At 43.3% G+C, this 19,521-nt stretch overlaps 1 protein-coding gene and 1 long non-coding RNA gene across 3 annotated transcripts in view; one reads left to right on the top strand and one right to left on the bottom strand.

Annotated features, from left to right (window-relative positions):
• Positions 1-14,260, bottom strand: part of FAM136A (family with sequence similarity 136 member A) — a 74,379-nt gene extending 60,119 nt beyond the window's left edge. Inside the window, exons 1-3 of one of the 2 annotated variants that reach the window (XM_042932603.1) lie at positions 14,130-14,260; positions 9,812-9,885; positions 8,153-8,240 (exon numbers count right to left, since the gene is read on the bottom strand). In XM_042932603.1, coding sequence (XP_042788537.1) covers positions 8,153-8,221 — 69 coding nt within the window. In that variant the 5' untranslated portion in view covers positions 8,222-8,240; positions 9,812-9,885; positions 14,130-14,260. Of the gene's footprint in view, positions 1-8,152; positions 8,241-9,811; positions 9,886-14,121 lie in introns of both variants that reach the window. The other variant, XM_042932601.1, reaches the window with a different exon arrangement.
• A 101-nt stretch (positions 14,261-14,361) lies between these two features.
• On the top strand, positions 14,362-18,656 carry LOC122215056. The gene is made up of 2 exons (XR_006200219.1): positions 14,362-14,562; positions 18,402-18,656. It is a non-coding gene; the product is annotated as an uncharacterized LOC122215056 (long non-coding RNA).
• The last annotated feature ends 865 nt before the right edge of the window (positions 18,657-19,521 follow it).

Below are 19,521 nucleotides of genomic sequence, written 5' to 3' on the forward strand. Positions count from 1 at the left end.
GGACCTATGTTTTGAACCTATGAGATGCTTAGGGAAAGAAGTTCTGTGGGTGAAGGGTGCAGTGGATTCAGGCTTTGATGCCTCATTCTTGAATTCCCCAGATTTGATGTGGTGTTCCCTTCCTGAGCTGCGCCCTTTCCAGTAAGTCCCAGCAGCCTTCAGGAGAGGCGGGCTGAGCAAGCTCATCCAACCCTCCAGAAAGTCTCTGTCAGTGGCTCTAGAGAAGTCAGGGGCCACGTCCTACCCCACCAGGGTGCCTGGTTTCTGGTGTGAGGAAGAATGAATCATGACCCACTCCTACCTGATCTACCCGCTTACAGAGCGTTGTGGAGAGTCACCCTTAGTAGCTAATGATAATTTTTAAATGACTCTGAGCCACCTCAGAGGTCTGCCTCTACTTTCTTGAAAGTACAGATTACAGAATGCTGTCTTCTGATTTCATAACTGGAGAAAATGCACATTAACAGATAGAGAGACACAGAGACAGGGAGAGAGACACACAGAGAAACAGAGAGAGAGAGAAAGAGAGAACCAGGCTCTCATGAGTTTTCCATAATTAATAACCCATGATGTAGAAAACTCCCAACAACTCTTTAGATGTGACTCCATTTTATTAAGAAATCTCTTTCTACCTTTTTTTTTTCTTCCCTCCATTCCAGATGCTTTCCCTCATTCGTCTCCCTAGGCACCCAGTTTAAGTCCTTCTCCTTTGAGAACCTACTCTGGCTAACACAGGCCATCCGTCCCTCCCTTTTCTGCGTGGTTGGAGCCTCTACCCAGCACCTTGCACCTGGACTGGATTGTTTCCTGATAATTCCATGGGCATCGGTCTCCTCTTCCCAGAAGGACTGTCACTTCCACAACGGTAGGGCAGGGCTGTACTGTCTACCTCATCTGCATGCCCTGGGGGTTTGGGCTGGCACCAGGCACAGTAGGAGGTGGGGTCCTGGTAGAAGTTTCTCCTCATCTGCCCACAGCCAGTTCCTGTACAGAGCTGGGACTTCCCATCTCATCCAGGCTCTGGAGGCTACTTTTAAACCTATCCTACGTCCAGTCTCTTTTTCGATTTGTTATCCTAATAGGTGGGTTGATTCATCCTGCCCTGTGCTCTCCTTAAGGCTGTGGTATGTCAGGGCTGGACCTTTTCCCTGATTAGGATAACGTCAGAGTTTGGCTAGTGGCAGCCTTTCCCTAGTGAATAAAAAAACCAAACTGTATTATCACCACAAATGAATGCTTACCTGCCTTGTTCTCTTTTTGCAGAATAATTAACATTCTGTTGCTCTGAAAGCCATGAATGTCATGGGGATGTCTAATTACATTTACATACTGGAGCTCTTTTTGATGCTCTTTATTTTGGTGTCAACTTTTATTTTGATTATATGGGGGGGAAATGAACACTTTTTATTAAACCAATGTGGATATTAATTATTATCATTGATGTTCCAGCAGAAAAAATACACATTTAAGAAATAGGGTGTTCACTTCCTACACTCTCCCGGGCAGCTTATGAAGTGGCCTCTGGGAACCCAGCTGCAAGGGAATGAAGGTCCCATGGACATTTCTCTTTCTCACTGAGGATGGGAACCAGTGTGGGACCAAATGGTCAGGATCCTTCATTCATTCACTTTTTCTTGTGCATCTGCTAAGTACTAACAAATGAGAAGACAACATTTTCCATCGGTATGATTTGTTTTCCACACATGGAGTTTGGATTTTCTTATATATATATATATATATATAGTATGATATATCTTTTATATATACATATATATATATATAGTATATCTTTTATATATATATATATATACACATATATATATGTGTGTATATATGTATACATATATATATACACACATATATATACACACATATACATATACACATATACATATACATACATATGCATATATACATATGTATATACACACATACATATTTTATTATTACTATTTTTTGAGAGAGCAAATGAGGGAGGGGCAGAGAGAGGGGGAGAGAGAGAATCTTAAGCAGGTTCCATGCCTAGCATGGAGCCTGACATGGAGCTTGATCCTGACAGTGAGATCATGACCTGAGCCGAAATCAAGAGTCAGACGCTTGACCGGCAGAGCCACCCAGGGTGCCCTGGACTTTGGATTTTCTAATTTTTAAATTCCTATATAGCACACACCTGGTTAACCAGTCTTCCTTAGAATTCATATGTAGTTGGACATTGAGAGGAAAAATTCACTTTCTACAAAGCAAAACACATCCGAGGTGCTGCTAGGCACGAGGAACCGTTTGCTATTCCTTGAACATGTCATGTTTTCCATAAAGGCAGTGCTTTGTGCCAGGCCCATAAAAACCCCCTGGGACTGGCTAATGCTGAATTATCAATGGGAAGCAAAGGGGCCATGAAGCTGTGAGTGGGAAGTCACCTTAACTAATTTGGGGATATCTCATGTGACTGGCCTGCCCCACTGACTTTGTTAAGGAAAGCACTGTAACTGTAAGGGAGTGTGAATACAAAAGGTTTGGGTGGCTTTTGGCATTTTGCTTTGTGTCCAATATTATGTATTCCTTCTGACAAGTGTGGGCCAAAGGGCTGTGTGATTTTAGGTAAACAAGTAACCAAAGTTTCATCTAATAGTGACCTGCACATTTGTAGGTGGACAGGCTCACTTGTGAATGGTCAGGTGAGTCCAGGCAAGGTTAGAGAAGCATTTTTGGTGTTTCTTTGAACTTTGTTGTCCCAGTGCCCCAAATATGGGGCATAATTCATAACATAGTTTCTACTGCCTGCATGTTTTTTTTTTTTAAATCAACATGCACTTTGCCCTGTGTGATATAATTTCTGTGCTATCTTTATGGCTGGTTTCTTATAGAATTTAAGATTCTTATAGAATTACAGAATAGAATATAATATAATTCTTATAGAATTATAAGATTCTTTAAGATTTTCTTTTTTTGTAAACATTTTTTAATGTTTATTTATTTATTTTTGAGAGAGAGAGAGAGAGAGAGAGAGAGAAAACGCATGCACAAGTGGGGGAGGGGCAGAGAAGGAAACACAGAATTGGAAGCAGGCTCCAGGCTCTGAGTGGTCAGTACAGAGCTGGACACGGGGCTCGAACTCACAAACCAAGAGATCATGACCTGAGCGGAGGTCAGATGCTCAACCAACTGGGCCACCCAGGCATCCCAAGATTGACTGTTTTCAAGACTTAAAACAGTATTTCTTACTAATTAGAATACTGTTTTGCTTTTTGCTTTTGTGGTTTTCCAAACCCAGGCAGGCACTGACAGAGTTGTCTGCAGGAAGCTGCTGCAGATGTGGGAAGAATATGAAGAAAGTGTGAAGCCGGAGGAGGAGTGAGGCCCCCCCACCCCTCGCCTGCTCGGTAGAGGCTGGTTGGGTTGGCAGCGGCCTGACAGCCTCAAGGCCTGAGGGCACACTGCTCATTTGGGCCCAGGCCAGGGCTGCAGCAGAACCTTCATCTTGTTAGTATCTGCCTCTTCCTCTTTAACCCAGAAGTTGTGTTCCACGTAGATGGACTAGCGGGAGAACCTCAGAAAGTCTTCTGTTTCTTCTGTACTTGCACGTGGAGATCGTGGAGATCGTGGAGATCGGTGAAGAGAATCTGACAAGATTGTGTGGCATGGTTCAGAGCAGGGTGACCTGTGACTCTTCGGGGAGTCCTGCTCTGGTTGCTGGACTCAAGGGACTCCAGCCCCACTATGGCTTGTAGGCCAATGTCCACCAGACTCACCCAAATTCCCTTTGTAGAATTTAGACAACTCCCCACTAGTATATTCAGAAAAAAACGTACTGGGTGTTATGGGCCGAATTGTGTCCTCCCCACCCCCCATTCTTTTGTTGAAGTCCTAACCCCTAGTACCTCAGAATGTGACTATATTTGGAGACAGGACCTTTAAAGAAGTAGTTCAGTTTATTTAGTTTTTTAAATGTTTTTTTTTTTTTTTTAATTTGTTTTTGAGAGAGAGAGAGAGAGATAGAGCACAAGCAGGAGACGGGCAGAGAGAGAGAGAAGGAGACACAGAATCCAAAGAAGGCTCCAGGCTTCAAGCTGTCAGCACAGAGCCCAACACGGGGCTTGAACCCATGAACCGCGAGATCATGACCTGAGCTGAAGTTGGGTGCTTAACCGACTGAGCCACCCAGGTGCCCCAGAAGTTTAGTTTAAATGAGGAGATTTAGTGAGTCCTAATCCAATGTGACTGGTATCCTTATAAGAAGAGGAAATTAGGACACAGCTGCACACAAGGGGGAAGACTTTGTGAAGGCCCAGGGAGCATGCGGCCATCCACAAGCTGAGGAGAGAGGCCTCAGAAGAAACCAACTTTGCTGACACCTCAGTCTCAGACTTCTGGCCTCGAGAACTGCGAGGAAATAACATTTCTCTCGTTTAAGACACCTAGCCTGTGGTATTGCTGATAGCACAGCCCTAGAAAACGAACATACTGGGTCCAGTGCTCCTCCTTTTTCTGGCTACTATGAGCTTCTCAGCCAATTCTAGGTGCTCTGTGGAAGTTTCCTTTTGCAGTTCTCAGTGAGCTCTCAAAGGACATTGCTCTTCTTGCCCATCGGTTTTTATTTTCTTTAATTATAGAAGTATAATTGATATACAATGTTATATTAGTTTCAGATGTACAAGGTATTGATTCGACAATTCTATATATTACTCAATGCCACCATGCCATGTATAGTCACCATCTGTCACCAGACAACATTATTACAATATTATTAACTATATTCCCTATGCTGCTCTTTTCATCTCTATGACTTATTTATTTCATAACTGGAAGTTTGTACCTCTTAATCCCCTTTATCTATTTCACTCATTCCCTCCTCTGCCCACCCTTCCCCTCTGGCAACCATCTGTTTGTTCTTTGTTTACATGTCCATTTTTGTTGTTGTTTTTTGTTTGTTTGTTTTGTCTTTTTAGATTCCACATCTAAGTGAAATCATATCTCGCCAATCAAATTTTGCCACAGAGTTTTACCTCACTTTTTTATTCTTCGCATTCTTTTCCTCCTGATGTTCTGGGAAAACCTGGGACTGGAGGTTAAAAGACTGAAGCCAAGAACATTGTTGTCAAGCTATGACCTTGGGGAGGTCACAGAAGTGCCAGGGCCTCAGACTCCTGGCCTATAAACCAGTGGTGGAGCCGGTGCTTGCTAAAGTCCTTCTCTAGCTCTGAAAGATACTCCCAAGTCTTCCATTAACCTCACTGGATACTCTAGAGAGCTCTGCCTTTTCTCAGGTTGCTGATTTCTTCCCATCATAAAGTAGCTAGAAAATTCCTTCTTGCTAATATCTGTAAGGGAGGCCAGTAGAAAGAAGGTCCTTTCAGAGCTCATATATGCTAGTGAGAGAACCAGGAGCCATAGTTCCAATTCCTGGGAGGAGACCCCAAATCTTAGAGCTGTCAGTTAAATTCCCAATTAGACAAATTGATGAATTACTTTTTCTTCAACATAGGCAATGGTTGAGGTTAAATGTTCCTTGAAAACTGGATGATCATGGAGATCTAAAATAGTGCAAAAATCAATTTGTGAGCAGCAAGTCCTGTGAACCCAGCACCTACTCCAGGGAAGCTCTGCCATTTTGGCAGTATGGCTTGGCCTACGGTTTGGTGTTGAGCCTTGGTCCAAATGAAGTATGGATCTTCCTCCTTTTCCCCATTCCGTGTGCAGCCACTGAATCCAGCCTTGGAACTCTTTATCAGCTTACCTATTATACCTGTTATAACAGGTACTGGCCCATGTGTCATTGTGGCACACACTTTGAGCTCATTCTAGGATTTATTCACCTGAAATTGGAGGCCACTAACCATTTTCCTGATGAATGTCCAGTGGCTTCTTGTTTTGCTAATGTGCCCCTCTTTAATTCTGTTTAGCTCAATGCAGCTTCATAAATTTAAGTTCTTCCTATGTATTGAGAACCACAAGGATACACAGTGTCACATACAAAAGGACTACATGACGCAGTCCTAGACCCCAGAGAGCTTACAGTTTTCCCAGGAAGATAAGATACATACGTGAAACAATCTGAGAATGGTCAAGATGAAAAGAGCAATAGTCTCTGTTAGGCTGAATAGAGGCTCGAGTGCTCAAATTGATAATTGAGTCAGTAAGTTTCAGGACTGGGGAGAAAGGGGAGAAATTAGAGATGACGGCAATTTTAGGAAAGACTTCAAAGAGCAAATGTGAGCCTTGATCTGTTCTTGGCATTTTAGGAGACAAGTGATAGTAGTTTATGCGGACATCTCAGGCCTCGGAGGATCAGAAGAACCCCCTGGACTCATGAAAGTGAGATGTTGAATTAAGAGAGAGGGATCTTAGGAGAGGTAAGAACTAGCAGAGAGAAGGGCCAGAGATGGAAAGTGGACTTGAAAAAGCAGCCTGTTTAATTTGGACTGTGTGAGATGGTTTCCAAATAAACACCCTTCCCCTTTCTCCATTCCATACCTTTTTCACTTTCCAGACCCTGATGTCATGACTCAGCACAGCTGCAGTTATGTATCTTTTCCTTTCCGCTCGAACCCCTTCAGCTAAACTACCACTTTGTTGGCACCCAAAATTGTGTGCACTGCCAGTGGAGCAGATGAGAGATTGATTTTGGACTGTCAACCCTGACAGAAAGCGGAGGGCCACTCCATGGCTTCCTCTGAGGTGGCCACTAAAAAAGCAGTGTGGGATGGGTCTTCTGAGAGGGTGGAATTTGCAAAAGCCTTTTCTAAAAAATGGACACTGAAAGACCCTCATCCTTTCTAAATCAGTCTGAACTCTGACTCCCTTCAGATGGGAGTTCCAGAGTTCATTGCCCTCCAGTGGGACAGGGGTGGCACTGGTAGGAGTTAATGTGCTGGTTTACCTGGTAAGGTCTGAGGGCTCAAGGGAAGAGAGGGATGCCGGATGTGGCAACAGCTACCAAGCTATCATAGGAAACCAGCAATTTAACAGGAGAGAACAGATTTTTCTTCTTTACCCTGATAGGAGAATCACTTCCTTAGAGAACGCCAGGAGCCATTGGTAACAGGTAACTTTGTTACTGAAAATATCATCAAGAGGAATTTGGGTGGGCCTTGGTCTTTCTTAGGTGGTGGAATGGACACATGACCTAATGAGGGTGTCATTAAGATGATTTAGATGATTGCTTTAGAGGCCTTGGAAAAGTACCTTCCTAGAGCACTGGAACGTTCCTGTGAATTAATTCACCTATGCCCATCTCCTTCCAAGACAAGTGCGAGAAGGGGAGGCAGACCCATAGAGGGAAGACCACAAATGGATAGAAAACACACTTTCCTTTCACCCTGCTGCTTCCATCTGCGTTATTCTTGGGCAGTTAAGTGTTCCCATGGCTGGTCACCACGTTAGTTCCGGTCTGATGTACTAGCACACCAGGAAGAGATGACCTTTGTGGCCCAGTCAACCCAGAAAGGCAGTTTTGCTGCCTACCAGCAAACAACTGAGTAATCCAGGTATGACAGGATTTGAGCTAGATGTCCCTCCTTGTGGAATGTTGATATAAGGAGGAAAAAAAAGGCAATTCACTGATTTTGTTACCTTGTGAGAGACAGTACAGCATGGTGGTTAAGAGCATGGGCTTTGGGCTCACTTGACTCACATCTTGTGTCCATTGCTTAAGAGCTATATGCCCTAGGCCAAGTTTCTTACCTTCTCCAAGCCTCAGTTTCTTTACCAGTAAAACAGGAATAATAGTACAGATCTAAAAGTTGTTTTAAGAACTTGATGAGATAATATACGTGTGGCACATTGTGGTCAATCAGCAAATAATAGCCGTTACTAATAATTATTGCTTATATAAGATTTGGATAGAAAAGATATTTGGTGACTTTAATGAAATGGGCCATTTGTCAAAGAAGTTCTTTATAGTACTCATTACTAACAACAAACAAATAAATGTCAAAAACCCTGGGGAGAGATATGAATAGGGCAGATGCCCTTGACCTCCTCTATGACCACATGGCAATAACCTTTGGCCACTGGGTAGCTGACTAAAGCTGGCTACCTGGCTTTCCTTACCCCATGACCAACGAGAGGACAGTACCCTTTGTCTTTCTGGTAGCTAACATAATAGGTCTGAGTTGGAAACTGTACTATATCCACTCAAAGAATATTTACTGACCTCCTTCTGTGTGCCAGACACTGTTGTAAGAGTTGGGGATCCAGCAGTAACCAATGTCCTTGACTCCATGGAACATACATAGAAGTACCTACATGTAAGCAATTAACAAGGTCATTTCTGATAGTGATGAGGGCTATGGAACATCTTCTTTTCCTCCAGAGTCATGTGTTGAAGGCTTTGCCACAGCAAAGACCCCTGATGATGTTGAATGTGGCTTTCAAGGCCACCAGGGCTGATTCCACTGTGCCTATCTGTGCACATACAGGACTCCAGGGCAAAGCTTCTGACTTGTGAGACATAAGGGCCCCCAGGTCCTCTGAAATACAGAGCTCCACTCAGTGTGGGAGAGCCTTGGAAAATCCTTTTTTCCTCCTCTTGGGATCATGTTTTCAAACAACTCAGTGCTTTCCTGTCTCTCCCACTTGCATAGATCGCTGTTATTTGGAAGCTTAAAAAAATGCGTAGAGGCCTTGGGATTACATGTTTCTTAGTCAAACAGAAATATATTCCCCATTTTTAGCCTCCATGCAGAAAAGTATCTCTGGAAACATACACTAACCAATGCCAAATGCCCAAGAGTCAGGAAAAGCGATACCTGCCAAAGCTTTAAAGTTGGATTTTCATCCAAAGTGAAAATTAGGGAGCTGGCTCTGCTGAGCTTTGGATCTGTGACACAGGAAGCTGAGCGGGCCCTGAACTAGAGGTCAAGGGAGCCCAGGTTCTCTGGAAGTTATTAGTCATGTTACATTGGGCAAATTGCTGCATATCTCTGGGGCTGTTTCCTCATCTGTCAACTGGGACAATTCGAGAGTTGTTGTGGGGGTAAAATAAGGTAATGCATCTATTTGCATGATCCATCCAACACCCTGGCTTCTTCATTCCTTGACCTCACCTCCAAAAATCTTTCTGCAACCCAGCTTCGCCTTCCACTGTCTTGGTTACCTAGATCACACCGTCACCAGCAATTGCTCTTAGTCTAAAATTTGGTTTCAAGGATTCTCTTCTCTGAGAATGATCTAGTCTTCCTCTGGCTCTCTGGCACCCACACTGAAGAATTCCCTGATCCCCTCAGGACCACCCGTCCATTGCCCCTATGGTTCTGTCATTATTCCTCTCTCCCTTTGGCCTCACTTCCTTTCTTGTCTACTCTAGAATCAGCAGTTGATCATAACCACTCCTTCTCTTCTCTTACATTTTCCTTGCACAATCACAGCTGTAGTTGAACCCAACTATTCACCTCGTTGCAGCTGAATGTAGTGCAACGTGTAGGTGAATCACACAATGGGGTTATTTTTCCCCCCATTTCAATGTCATGACCCCTTACCTTAAATGAGCATTCACCGCAGTCTAGATACCCCATTATGTTGCCCTAGTATGGTGGCTTTTAAATTCACCAAGGTGGTGAATAGTCTCTTCTCTTTTCTTAAAACTCCTCTGTGTCTTCCCCTGCCTGCCTCTGCTGATGAACCTTACCTCTTAATTCAAAGAGAATTGAAGGACTTGGACAGAAACTCCTACATCTTTCTGCCATCCGATCTACCAGCCTCTTCGGACCCGTACTCACATTATCCATCTTCCCTGTCACCACAGAGGGGAGTCTGCCCATTTTTGCCTGGATTCCTCCCTTTCTCAGCAACTTCACTCCTGTGCCTGACTCACCTTCTTTCAACACATCAGTCTTCTTTCTCCTGGATCCGTTTCCCAAAGTATAAACGTCCTCTAATATAGCTCACCTTAAAACAAAACAAAATATATTCATTTTGACCATGCATCCTCCTGCCATCCAGTTCTTTGCTCCCTCTTGGTGAAAACCTTCTAGGGAGTTGTCTATACTCCCTGCCTTGGCTCGGCCACCTCACATTTGCTCTTCAGCCCACCTCTGTCTGGCTTCTGCCTCTACTGTTTCACTGAAGCAGCTGTGTCTGGGTTGGCAATAATGTCCATGCTGCCAACACAGTGGTCACTCTTCTGCTTGTCCTCTTACTGGACTGTTTATCAGCATCCAACAGGGTTACCTTCCTCCTCCTGCTGGAAATAACCACCCCTTTTAGCTTCCCTGATATGCCCTCTTCTGGTTTGCTTTTAAACCTTCTGGCAGCCCCTTCCCTGTCCCCTTGGTCTCATCTGCATATTACCAAATGCCACCAATATGCTGATGACTCCCTAATTAATATCTTCAGCTTTGACTTTTTCGTTGAACTCCAGATTCAAACATACAAACAAACGAGACATCTTCACCAGGATATCCATAAGCCATCTCAAACGTTAACTTTCCAGAACAGAACTAAGGACTCCTCCCCAAACTGATTCTTTTCCAGCGTTTCCTACTTTGGGTTAATTTGGCTGACTCTCTTCCCCTGGTCTATGAGCTCTTTTGGGGTGCTTATTCGTCACTGTATTTGAAAAATCCTCAGTGTGTAGTAAGTGTTGGTGCTTGTAAATAGCTGTTGAGTGAGGGAATGAAGGAAAGAAGGCATGTGGTTCATCTTCAGCTACATGCCAAGGAGAAGGGAGGTCTCTGGTGTCATGGAGAAAGACCTGCATCCACACTGTCCCTGGGTGAGGCAGATACCAGGCTCTTGTTTGCCCCCTCTTAGGTGGAGGAAGGTAAACCAGTGAGTGGCAGTTAGGGTAAGACACTGTATGTCTTCTGTCATATGTGGGGATCTCTGGTGGCAAGGGCTCCTCCTCCCAGGAAACCTGTGGAACTCACCTGTACACAGGTGAGGTCATTTGACAGTGCACCTGTAAAAACGGGGTTAACCACGGCTTGCTTTGCCTTGTCTTATTGCCTTGCTTCACCCTAGCATGGCAGCCTGTGCTGTTTCCAAAACATCTGCCTAAGGGTGGGTGACGGGTGCGCTTGGACAAAGCTCCAGAGACTAGGCCTGATTTTGGCAAACAAGCCTCTAGCCGTGGTTCTCGAACTTGACTGCACTTTGCAATCATGTGGGAGTTTTTTGAAAGACATGGATACCTGGGCCCATCCCCAGAGATTTTGCTTTAATTGGTTTTGGAGGGGGGCACCATGATTGGTATTTTTAAAAGGCTTCTAGGTGAGGGGCACCTGGATGGCTCACTCGGTTAAGAGTCCGACTTGATTTCAGTTCAGGTCATGACCTCGCAGTTCATGAGACCGAGCCCTGCATCAGGCTGTGCACTGACAGCATAGAGCATGCTTGGGATTCTGTCTCTCCTCTCTCTCTGCCCCTCCTCCGTGCTCTCTCTTTCCTTCAAAATAAATAGGGGTGCCTGGGTGGCTCAGTCGGTTAAACGTCTGACTTTGTCTCAGGTCATGATCTCACAGCTCGTGAGTTCAAGCCCCATGTCGGGCTCTGTGCTGACAACTCAGAGCCTGGAGCCTGCTTCAGATTCTGTGTCTCCCTCTCTCCACCCCTCTCCTGCTCTCACTCTCTCTCTCTCTCTTTCTCAAAAATAAACAAATATTTAAAAATTTTTTTTAAAAAAACAAAGTAAACAAATAAACATTAAAAAAAAAAAGCTCCTTGGTGATTCTAATGTGCAGCCAGTCTGAGAACCTTGTTCTAAATGGATTAGATGGAATGTTCCTTTCTTGCTCAAATGGGAAGAAAGAGCCTTGCCTGCAAAGGGGCAGAGGGCTGGTAGCTCTGGAGGCTCTAGGCATACCCCTTCTCCCCTGCCCCCCCCCCCCCCCCCCCCATATCTGGGGGCCTCATCAGGACTTTTACTCCAAGTCAGGGGTCAGCACACTTTTTAAAAAATGTTTATTTATTTTTGAGAGAGAGAGAGAGAGAGAGAGCACGAGCTGGCAGGGGAGGGGCAGATAGAGAAGGAGACTGACGATCCAAAGCGGGCTCCACACTGACCACAGAGAGCTCCATGCAGAGCTTGAACCCACGAACTGCAAGATCACCACCTGAGCTGAAGTTGGATGCTTAACTGATTGAGCCACCCAGGTGCCCTAGGGGACAGCACACTTTTAATGCAAAGGGCCAGACAGTAAATATGTTAATGTTCCAGGGGCCATTTGGTCTGAGTCATAGCTACTTAATTTTGCTGTTGTAGTGGGAAAATAGCCATATGCAATATGTAAATACACAGGCACAGCTGTGTTCCAAAAAACTTCATTTATGGCCACTGAAATTGGAATTTTACACAATTTTCACTTGTCATGAAATAGTCTTCTTTTGGTTTTTTCCAGCGATAAAAAAATGTAAAAACCATTCTTCGTTTGTGCATCATATGCAAGAGTGTGGTGGCATGGATTTGGCCTTCCAGTTCCCTCCTCCAAGAGACGAGTGGCAGCCTCTCTCCACAGCTTGAGAAATGGCAGATGCCTTCCCAACTTCCCCTTCCTGGCCTTTCCCATTTCTCCACAGGCAATGATCTGCAAACCAGCTCTTCCCACAAGGAGTGTCAATCAAGATAGGAATCCTACTTTATTTCCCCAGGCATTTTGTCCTGAACAAAAGGTGCTCATGTACTCCAGCAGGTGATTGTTAGGAAAGATACTTAGATTTTGAGCTCTTTGAGTCATGGATTTTCTCTAAGGAGCTGAGGACATTGTAGCAAGAACTATGAATGGACACTCTTATGGTATCCTCAGGAAGGAGGAAGCAGCCAGAGAGAAACTTCAAGTACTGTGAGAGAGTGTAACTAGAGTCTAGGTGTCTCATTTGTTAGTCCTATCTTCCCTAACCAGATTGAGTTTGGAACAGACACTGTTGGATGAGGCCTATGTTCTACTTCCTGCTGTCCACCTTCCACGTCTTCAGAGAGGTCCCATGTCCAGCTCCACAGGGTAAACCATAAGTAGTTTAAGTCAAGAAATAGATACCAAAGAAATAGTCCCTTTTCTCCTTCTGGTCATTGTCTTGTATGCCTGTTGATGGCTGGAACTGTGGCAGCTATATTGGGACCATGAGGCAAGTTAGTCTGAGCAGGACCCACCGAGGATAGTAGAGCAGAAAGGTGGAAGTAACGTTGGTCTTTGATGACATCATTGTGCCACTGAATGAATCTACTCTGGAGCTGCCCTCCTCTGGACTTCTTGTCGTGTAAGTTAAATTTTCCTCTTGCTTAAAGTCATTTGTAATAGCGTTTTCTATTTCTTATAACTGAAAACATTAAGCCTCATACAGAGGTCTGGAATGATAGGTTCTTCACAGCACCCAATACTGGGCACATGATGGGTTCCTAGTTGATTGATTAAGGGAACAATTTAAAATGCATGCATCCAATTATTACCTAGCAAAACAATTTTTTATAAGGAAGTCCCTCTGTAAAAGGGTTGCCTTCTTCCAGCATCTCTGGCAGGATAGCCATCTCCTATTTATTTTGCTTGAAGTCTTAGTGATATATAACAATAATTAGGAGGCCTGAAACCCCTTTCAGGTGAAGAGCATATAGATCATGAACTGACCCAAGCTGGTAAGCAAGGCTTTGTTGGTGAATTCAGTATCTTTTGAGAGTCCCATAACTCTGAGAGAAGGATTAATAAAATCAGCTCATAACGAATCAATTGGATATTTGCAGTCACCTTGGTAACAGTAGGTTCTACTTTATAGTTTGAGATCAAACTGAATTCTAATTGCTTTGGCTGCTTAACAAATTATTCCAAAATTTAGTGATATAAACTACCATTTATAATGATCACAGATTTTGTGAGTCAGGAATTCAGACAGGGCACAGTGGGGAGACTCACCTTGGTGGGGCAGCTTGAAGCCCGGTGCTAGAATCATTTGAAATATCACTCGGGGTGCCTTGGTGGCCCAGTTGGTTAAGTGTACGACTTTGGCTCAGGTCATGATCTCATACTTCATGAGTTCAGGCCCTGTGTCAGGCTCTGAGCTGACAGCTTGGAGCCTGGAGCCTGGAGCCTCCTTCGGATTCTGTGTCTCCCTCTCTCTCTGCTCCTCCCCTGCTCACTCTCCGTCTCTCAAAAATAAATAAACATTAAAAAAAAGAAAGAAACATCACGTGCTCACCCACTCACAGGCTTGCTTGTCGATGCTGGGAAGATTCAAGATCTGAGGGCTCCTCTAACCTCTCCATGTGTCTCTCTATCTGGTCTCTCCAGTAGGGCAGTTTCAGGGTAGTTGGACTTCTTACATGTCAGCTCAGACTCCAAAGTGCAGGTCTGGAGAAAGAGAGCAAGATGGAAACCATGGTAACTTTTATGACCTTGTCCCAAAAGTTGTGTAGCATCAATCCACTCCATTCTATTGCTCAAGGAGTACAAAGTTCTGCTTAAGTTCAAGAGGAGGGAACAGAGACTCCATTTCTTGATGGAGGAGTGTCAACGTTATATTACATTGTAAGAAGGCTATGTGGGATGGGATATGAACTGGTTCATGCTCCATCCTGGACATTCACCATTTCTCCAGGGCCTGTGGGGATTCCAGGATGTGGAGGCAAAGAAATATGAGGTAGGAATGCCCTGCGGCTGACACTTCTGCCGGTCTGCACCCATATAACAATAGTGCCTGCTCTCAGAGTGGTTTGTTCCCAGCGGAGCTTGGATGAGTTATTAATAATTTACTGAGAGAGTTCCTTCAGGTTCCTTCCTGTCTCAGAAAAAGGGATGCAGATCTGCGTTTCAAGAGAGCTCAGGCTGAAGTCAAATCCAGAGGAAGCCCTGGTGCTTGGTAACTGGAATCTTCTTTCAGCTGTTGCCACAGATTTGAGTGGTTGTTAAGAGGCCAAAAAAACGAATCAAAAGGCTGATGCTGCCTGTGCATGAATTTTTAGAGTTTATGAAGCGCTTCAAGCTACATGTTTTATTGACAGATCATTTTAAACAAGCATTTGAAGTTCATTTCAGCCCAGTAAGCAAACAATCAGTTACTGGAAACACAGAGATGAAAGGAAGAGGAAACTGCCAGGTAGAGAAAGCTGAGTGGTGGTGGGCCAGAGGGGTGAGGGTGGGGCTGGTGTGGGGGAGGGGTGAGGCTGGTGGAGGAGGCAGGGAGATGTCCCAGTGCACTTTTAGGAGGCGGGTGCAGCGCCTGACTCTGCTTCCCCTGGGGAGCAGAGAGCAGAAATGCAAACAGATTACGCCCAACTCAAAACAATGATGCTAGAGAGAAAAATCTCTGTGTCTTGAATGAGGAGGAAAAGGAATGTCCCTTTCATCAGCATCCCTTTAAACACAATGAACCCAAATCATTTCCTATAACTTAAGCATTGCTGCAGTGAAACTAACATCACCATACTGGTGACAAGAAATTTTTCACGTCACCTAGGTAACAGTATTGAAAATAAGATACTATTTAACATAGTACTGGAAGTCTTAGCCTCTGCAATCAGACAACAAAAAGAAATAAAAGGCAAATCAGCAAGGAAGAAGTCAAACTTTCACTATTTGCAGATGACATGATACTGTATTAAAAAACCCAAAAGACTCCACCAAAAAATTGCTAGAATTAATACATGAATTCAGCAAAGTTGCAGGATATAAAATCAATGTGCAGAAATCTGTTGCATTTGTATACACCAATAATGAAGAAGCAGAAAAACAAATCAAGGAAATGATCCCATTTGCAATTGTACCAAAACAATAAGATACCTAGGAATAAGCCTAACTACAGAGATAAAAGATCTATACTCTGAAAACTATAGAACACTTGTGGAAGAAATTGAAGAGGACACAAAGAAATAAAAAAACATCCCATGCTCATCCATTGGAAGAATATTGTTAAAATGTCTATGCTACCCGAAGCAATTTACACATTTAACGCAATCCCTATCAAAATACCACCAGCATTTTTTTTGCAGAGCTAGAACAAACAATCCTAAAATTTGTACGGAACCACAAAAGAACCCGAATAGCCAAAGCAATCCTGAAAAAGAAACACAGAACTGGAGGCGTCACGATTCCAGATTTCAAGCTGTGGTCACTGTAATCCTCAAGACAGTATGGTACTGGCACAAAAACAGACACATAGATCAATGGAACAGGACAGAAAACCCAGAAATAGACCCACAACTATATGGTCAACTAATCTTCAACGAAGCAGGAAAGAATATCCAACGGAAAAAATGTCTCTTCAACAAATGGTGTTGGGAAAACCGGAAGGCGACATGTAGAAGAATGAAACTGGACCACTTTCTTACACCTTACAAATATAAATTCAGAATGGATGAAAGACCTAAATGTGAGATAGGAAACCATCAAACTCCTACAGGAAAACACAGGCAGAAACCTCTTTGACCTTGGCCACAGCACCTTCTTACTTGACATATCTCCAGAGGTAAGGGAAACAAAAGCAAACACGAACTACTGGGACCCCATCAAGATAAAAGCTTCTGCACAGCAAAGGAAACAATCAACAAAACTAGAAGGCAGCCTATGGAATGGGAGAAAATATTTGTAAATGACATATCTGAAAAAGGTTAGTACCCAAAATCTATAAAGAACCTATCAGACTAAACACCCAAAAAACAAATAACCCAGGTAAGAAATGGGCAGAAGACATGAATAGATACTTTTTCAAAGAAGACATCCAGATGGCTAACAGACACATGAAAAGATGCTCAGCATCACTCATTATCAGGGAAATATAAATCAAAACCACATTGAGATACCACCTCACACATGTCAGAATGGCTAAAATGAACAACACAAAAAAACAACAGGTGTTGGTGAGGATGTGGAGAAAGGGGAACTGTCTTGCACTGTTGGTGGGAATGCAAACTGGTGCAGCCACTCTGGAGAACAGTATGGAGGTTCCTCAAGAAACTAAAAATAGAACTACCCTATGATCCAGCAATTGCACTGTTAGGTATTTACCTGAAGGATATAAAAACACAGATTCACAGGGGTACATGCACCCCAATGTTTATAGTAGCATTATCAACAATAGCCCAACTATGGAGAGAGCCTAAATGTCCATCCACTGATGAATGGATAAAGAAGATGTGATATATATATATATATATATATATATATATATATATGTACATTTATATGTATATATACGTACACATATGTATGTGTGTGTATATATACATATACATATATATATATATGATGGAATATTAGTCATCAAAAAGAATGACATCTTGCCATTTGCAATGATGTGGATGGAGCTAGAATGTATTTTGCTAAGTGAAATAAGTAAATCAGAGAAAGACAAATACCATATGATTTCACTCATATGTGGAATTTAAGAAACAAAACAGATGAACATTTGGGAAGGGGGGGGTGGGAAAGAGAATAGAGGGAAACAAACCACAAGAGACTCTTAATGATAGTGAACAAACTATGGGTTGATGGAAAGAGGTGGGCGGGAGTTGTGGGTACTAAGGAGGGCACTTGTTATGATGAGCACTGGGTGTTGTATGTAAGTGATGAATCGCTGAATTCTACTCATGAAACCAGTATTGCACTATATATTAACTAAAATTCAAGTTAAAAAAAAGGAAAAAAAAAAAAAAACCCCGAACAGAATAGATGGAGAGTAAATTCCTAAAGGTAAAAATGCTGAATAGAGCAACTTGATGTGGAAGACCTAATTAGTCTCAAGAAATATTGATGCTTGGGTTCAGCTAAATGGAAGAGTAAGTCATGTCTAGGAGGTCCTGGAAGCCAATATCTGGCCCAGAAGTAATGGGAATTGTTTAGGATGTGTTGAATAGCAAGTATCCCTAAACTAGGGCCTAAGCTGAATTTGAAAGTATGTATAATTTTAAGACTGGCAGAGCTAGTCACTGTGAAGGCCTGATAAATCTCACCTAATGGGAGAGTCAAAGGCTAGAGCCCTGGGAATAAAGGCCTGAAACAGGAAGATCAGGTTAGAGCTGCCATAGACTAGAGTCCAAGGTCACCCAGAGTCTGACCCAGAGGACAGGAGGGGGTTTTGCTGGATTTTGGCACTATGAATGCTCTGATAGGTTGGAATGCAGGCCCTCACACACTTGGGTATCATCAAAATGGGACAACAATCATTTTCAGTCAAGATGGCTGATACCAAGGAACTCAAAAGAACAGGAGTGATGCCCCCTTAGGGACAGTGAGAGACACTGGGGGATAGGTGACCACTGAGAGCAGTGTACGAGGAAAGGCTCGTCTCAAACCAGAAAGGAAACTGAGGAGGGTTAAGTGATTGTCTAGGTAGGGGTGGGTTGTCTCCATTACTGTGATCTCAAGCTAGGATGGCCTGAGATCCATGGACTATGTTACATTATATGTATATAGTATTTGTTGACTTGTATAAATGCATATAGCTGATATACATAATTCTGTGTCTTTTCTTTCTGAGTGCAGGGAAAGCCCTGGGCGACAGCGTGCTAGCAACATCCTGTGCTTTAGCTATAGGGAGAGAGAAGGTGGCGAGGAGTCTTGTGCAACCTGGCTTATCATCCTGCACATTTCATTAGAAGATTGCAGGGTTTTGGTCTTTCAGGTCTGGCCTGAAAGAACTTAGCATTAATGTGAGAAATCCAAAGTTTCCAAGTGTCTCTCCCCAGTCTTCAACTTTTAAGACCTAATTATAAAACTTATACACTGGTTCATGTTGAATAAGCCTTCTCTCTTAAATATTCTAATTTGGTTTATTTCATTTGAATGTTCCTAACTGCCTTCCTATTTAAACCATCTATATTTGCTTTTTAAATATGAAGGAGACTTTTGATGGTTGAGAAACTTCTAAGATCCTATTCCCATAAAATGTTCCTTAAAGAGGCATCAGTGAGTGTAAAGAAACACCAGTGGGCAGGTTTTCATTTAGCTTGGACCCTATGGGAAAAGTTAACTGTCCCTAGAAAGCAACACTGGGCTCTGAGCCAAGCAATAGGTAGTGGAGGGGAAGATAACCATTCACTGGAGTCAGCCAGTCCCTGGCTCTGGGCTCTCAAAGATAACTCTTACGAGGTTCTGTTCTGTGAAAAATAAAGGTCACCTTAGTCCTGGGGAGAGTTTAGAGAAAGGAATATAGGGCTCAGGAATAAACAAAAGAATTAAAGGTAGGTTTCTCCGTAGTCAAGCGTAGGAATGCTCTTTTTTATTTTTTATTAAAAAAATTTTTTTTTTTTAACGTTTATTTATTTTGGAGACACAGAGAGACAGAGCATGAACAGGGTGGGGGCAGAGAGAGAGGGAGACACAGAATCTGAAACAGGCTCCAGGCTCTGAGCGGTCAGCACAGAGCCTGACGCGGGGCTCAAACCCACGGACCGTGAGATCATGACCTGAGCCGAAGTCGGACACTTAACCGACCGAGCCACCCAGGCGCCCCTAGGAATGCTCTTTTTTAAAAAATATTTTCATAAATTCTCACAAAAAGGTAATACCCAGTTACATGTGTATTTTTTTTTTTAAAGGATTCCAGCAATATTTATAAAGTAATGGGGTACTTTGTATGTTATGGTCATTCTTCTCGGTGCAT

Source organism: Panthera leo, chromosome A3 (genome assembly GCF_018350215.1).
Source record: "Panthera leo isolate Ple1 chromosome A3, P.leo_Ple1_pat1.1, whole genome shotgun sequence".
Lineage (NCBI taxonomy): Eukaryota > Metazoa > Chordata > Mammalia > Carnivora > Felidae > Panthera > Panthera leo.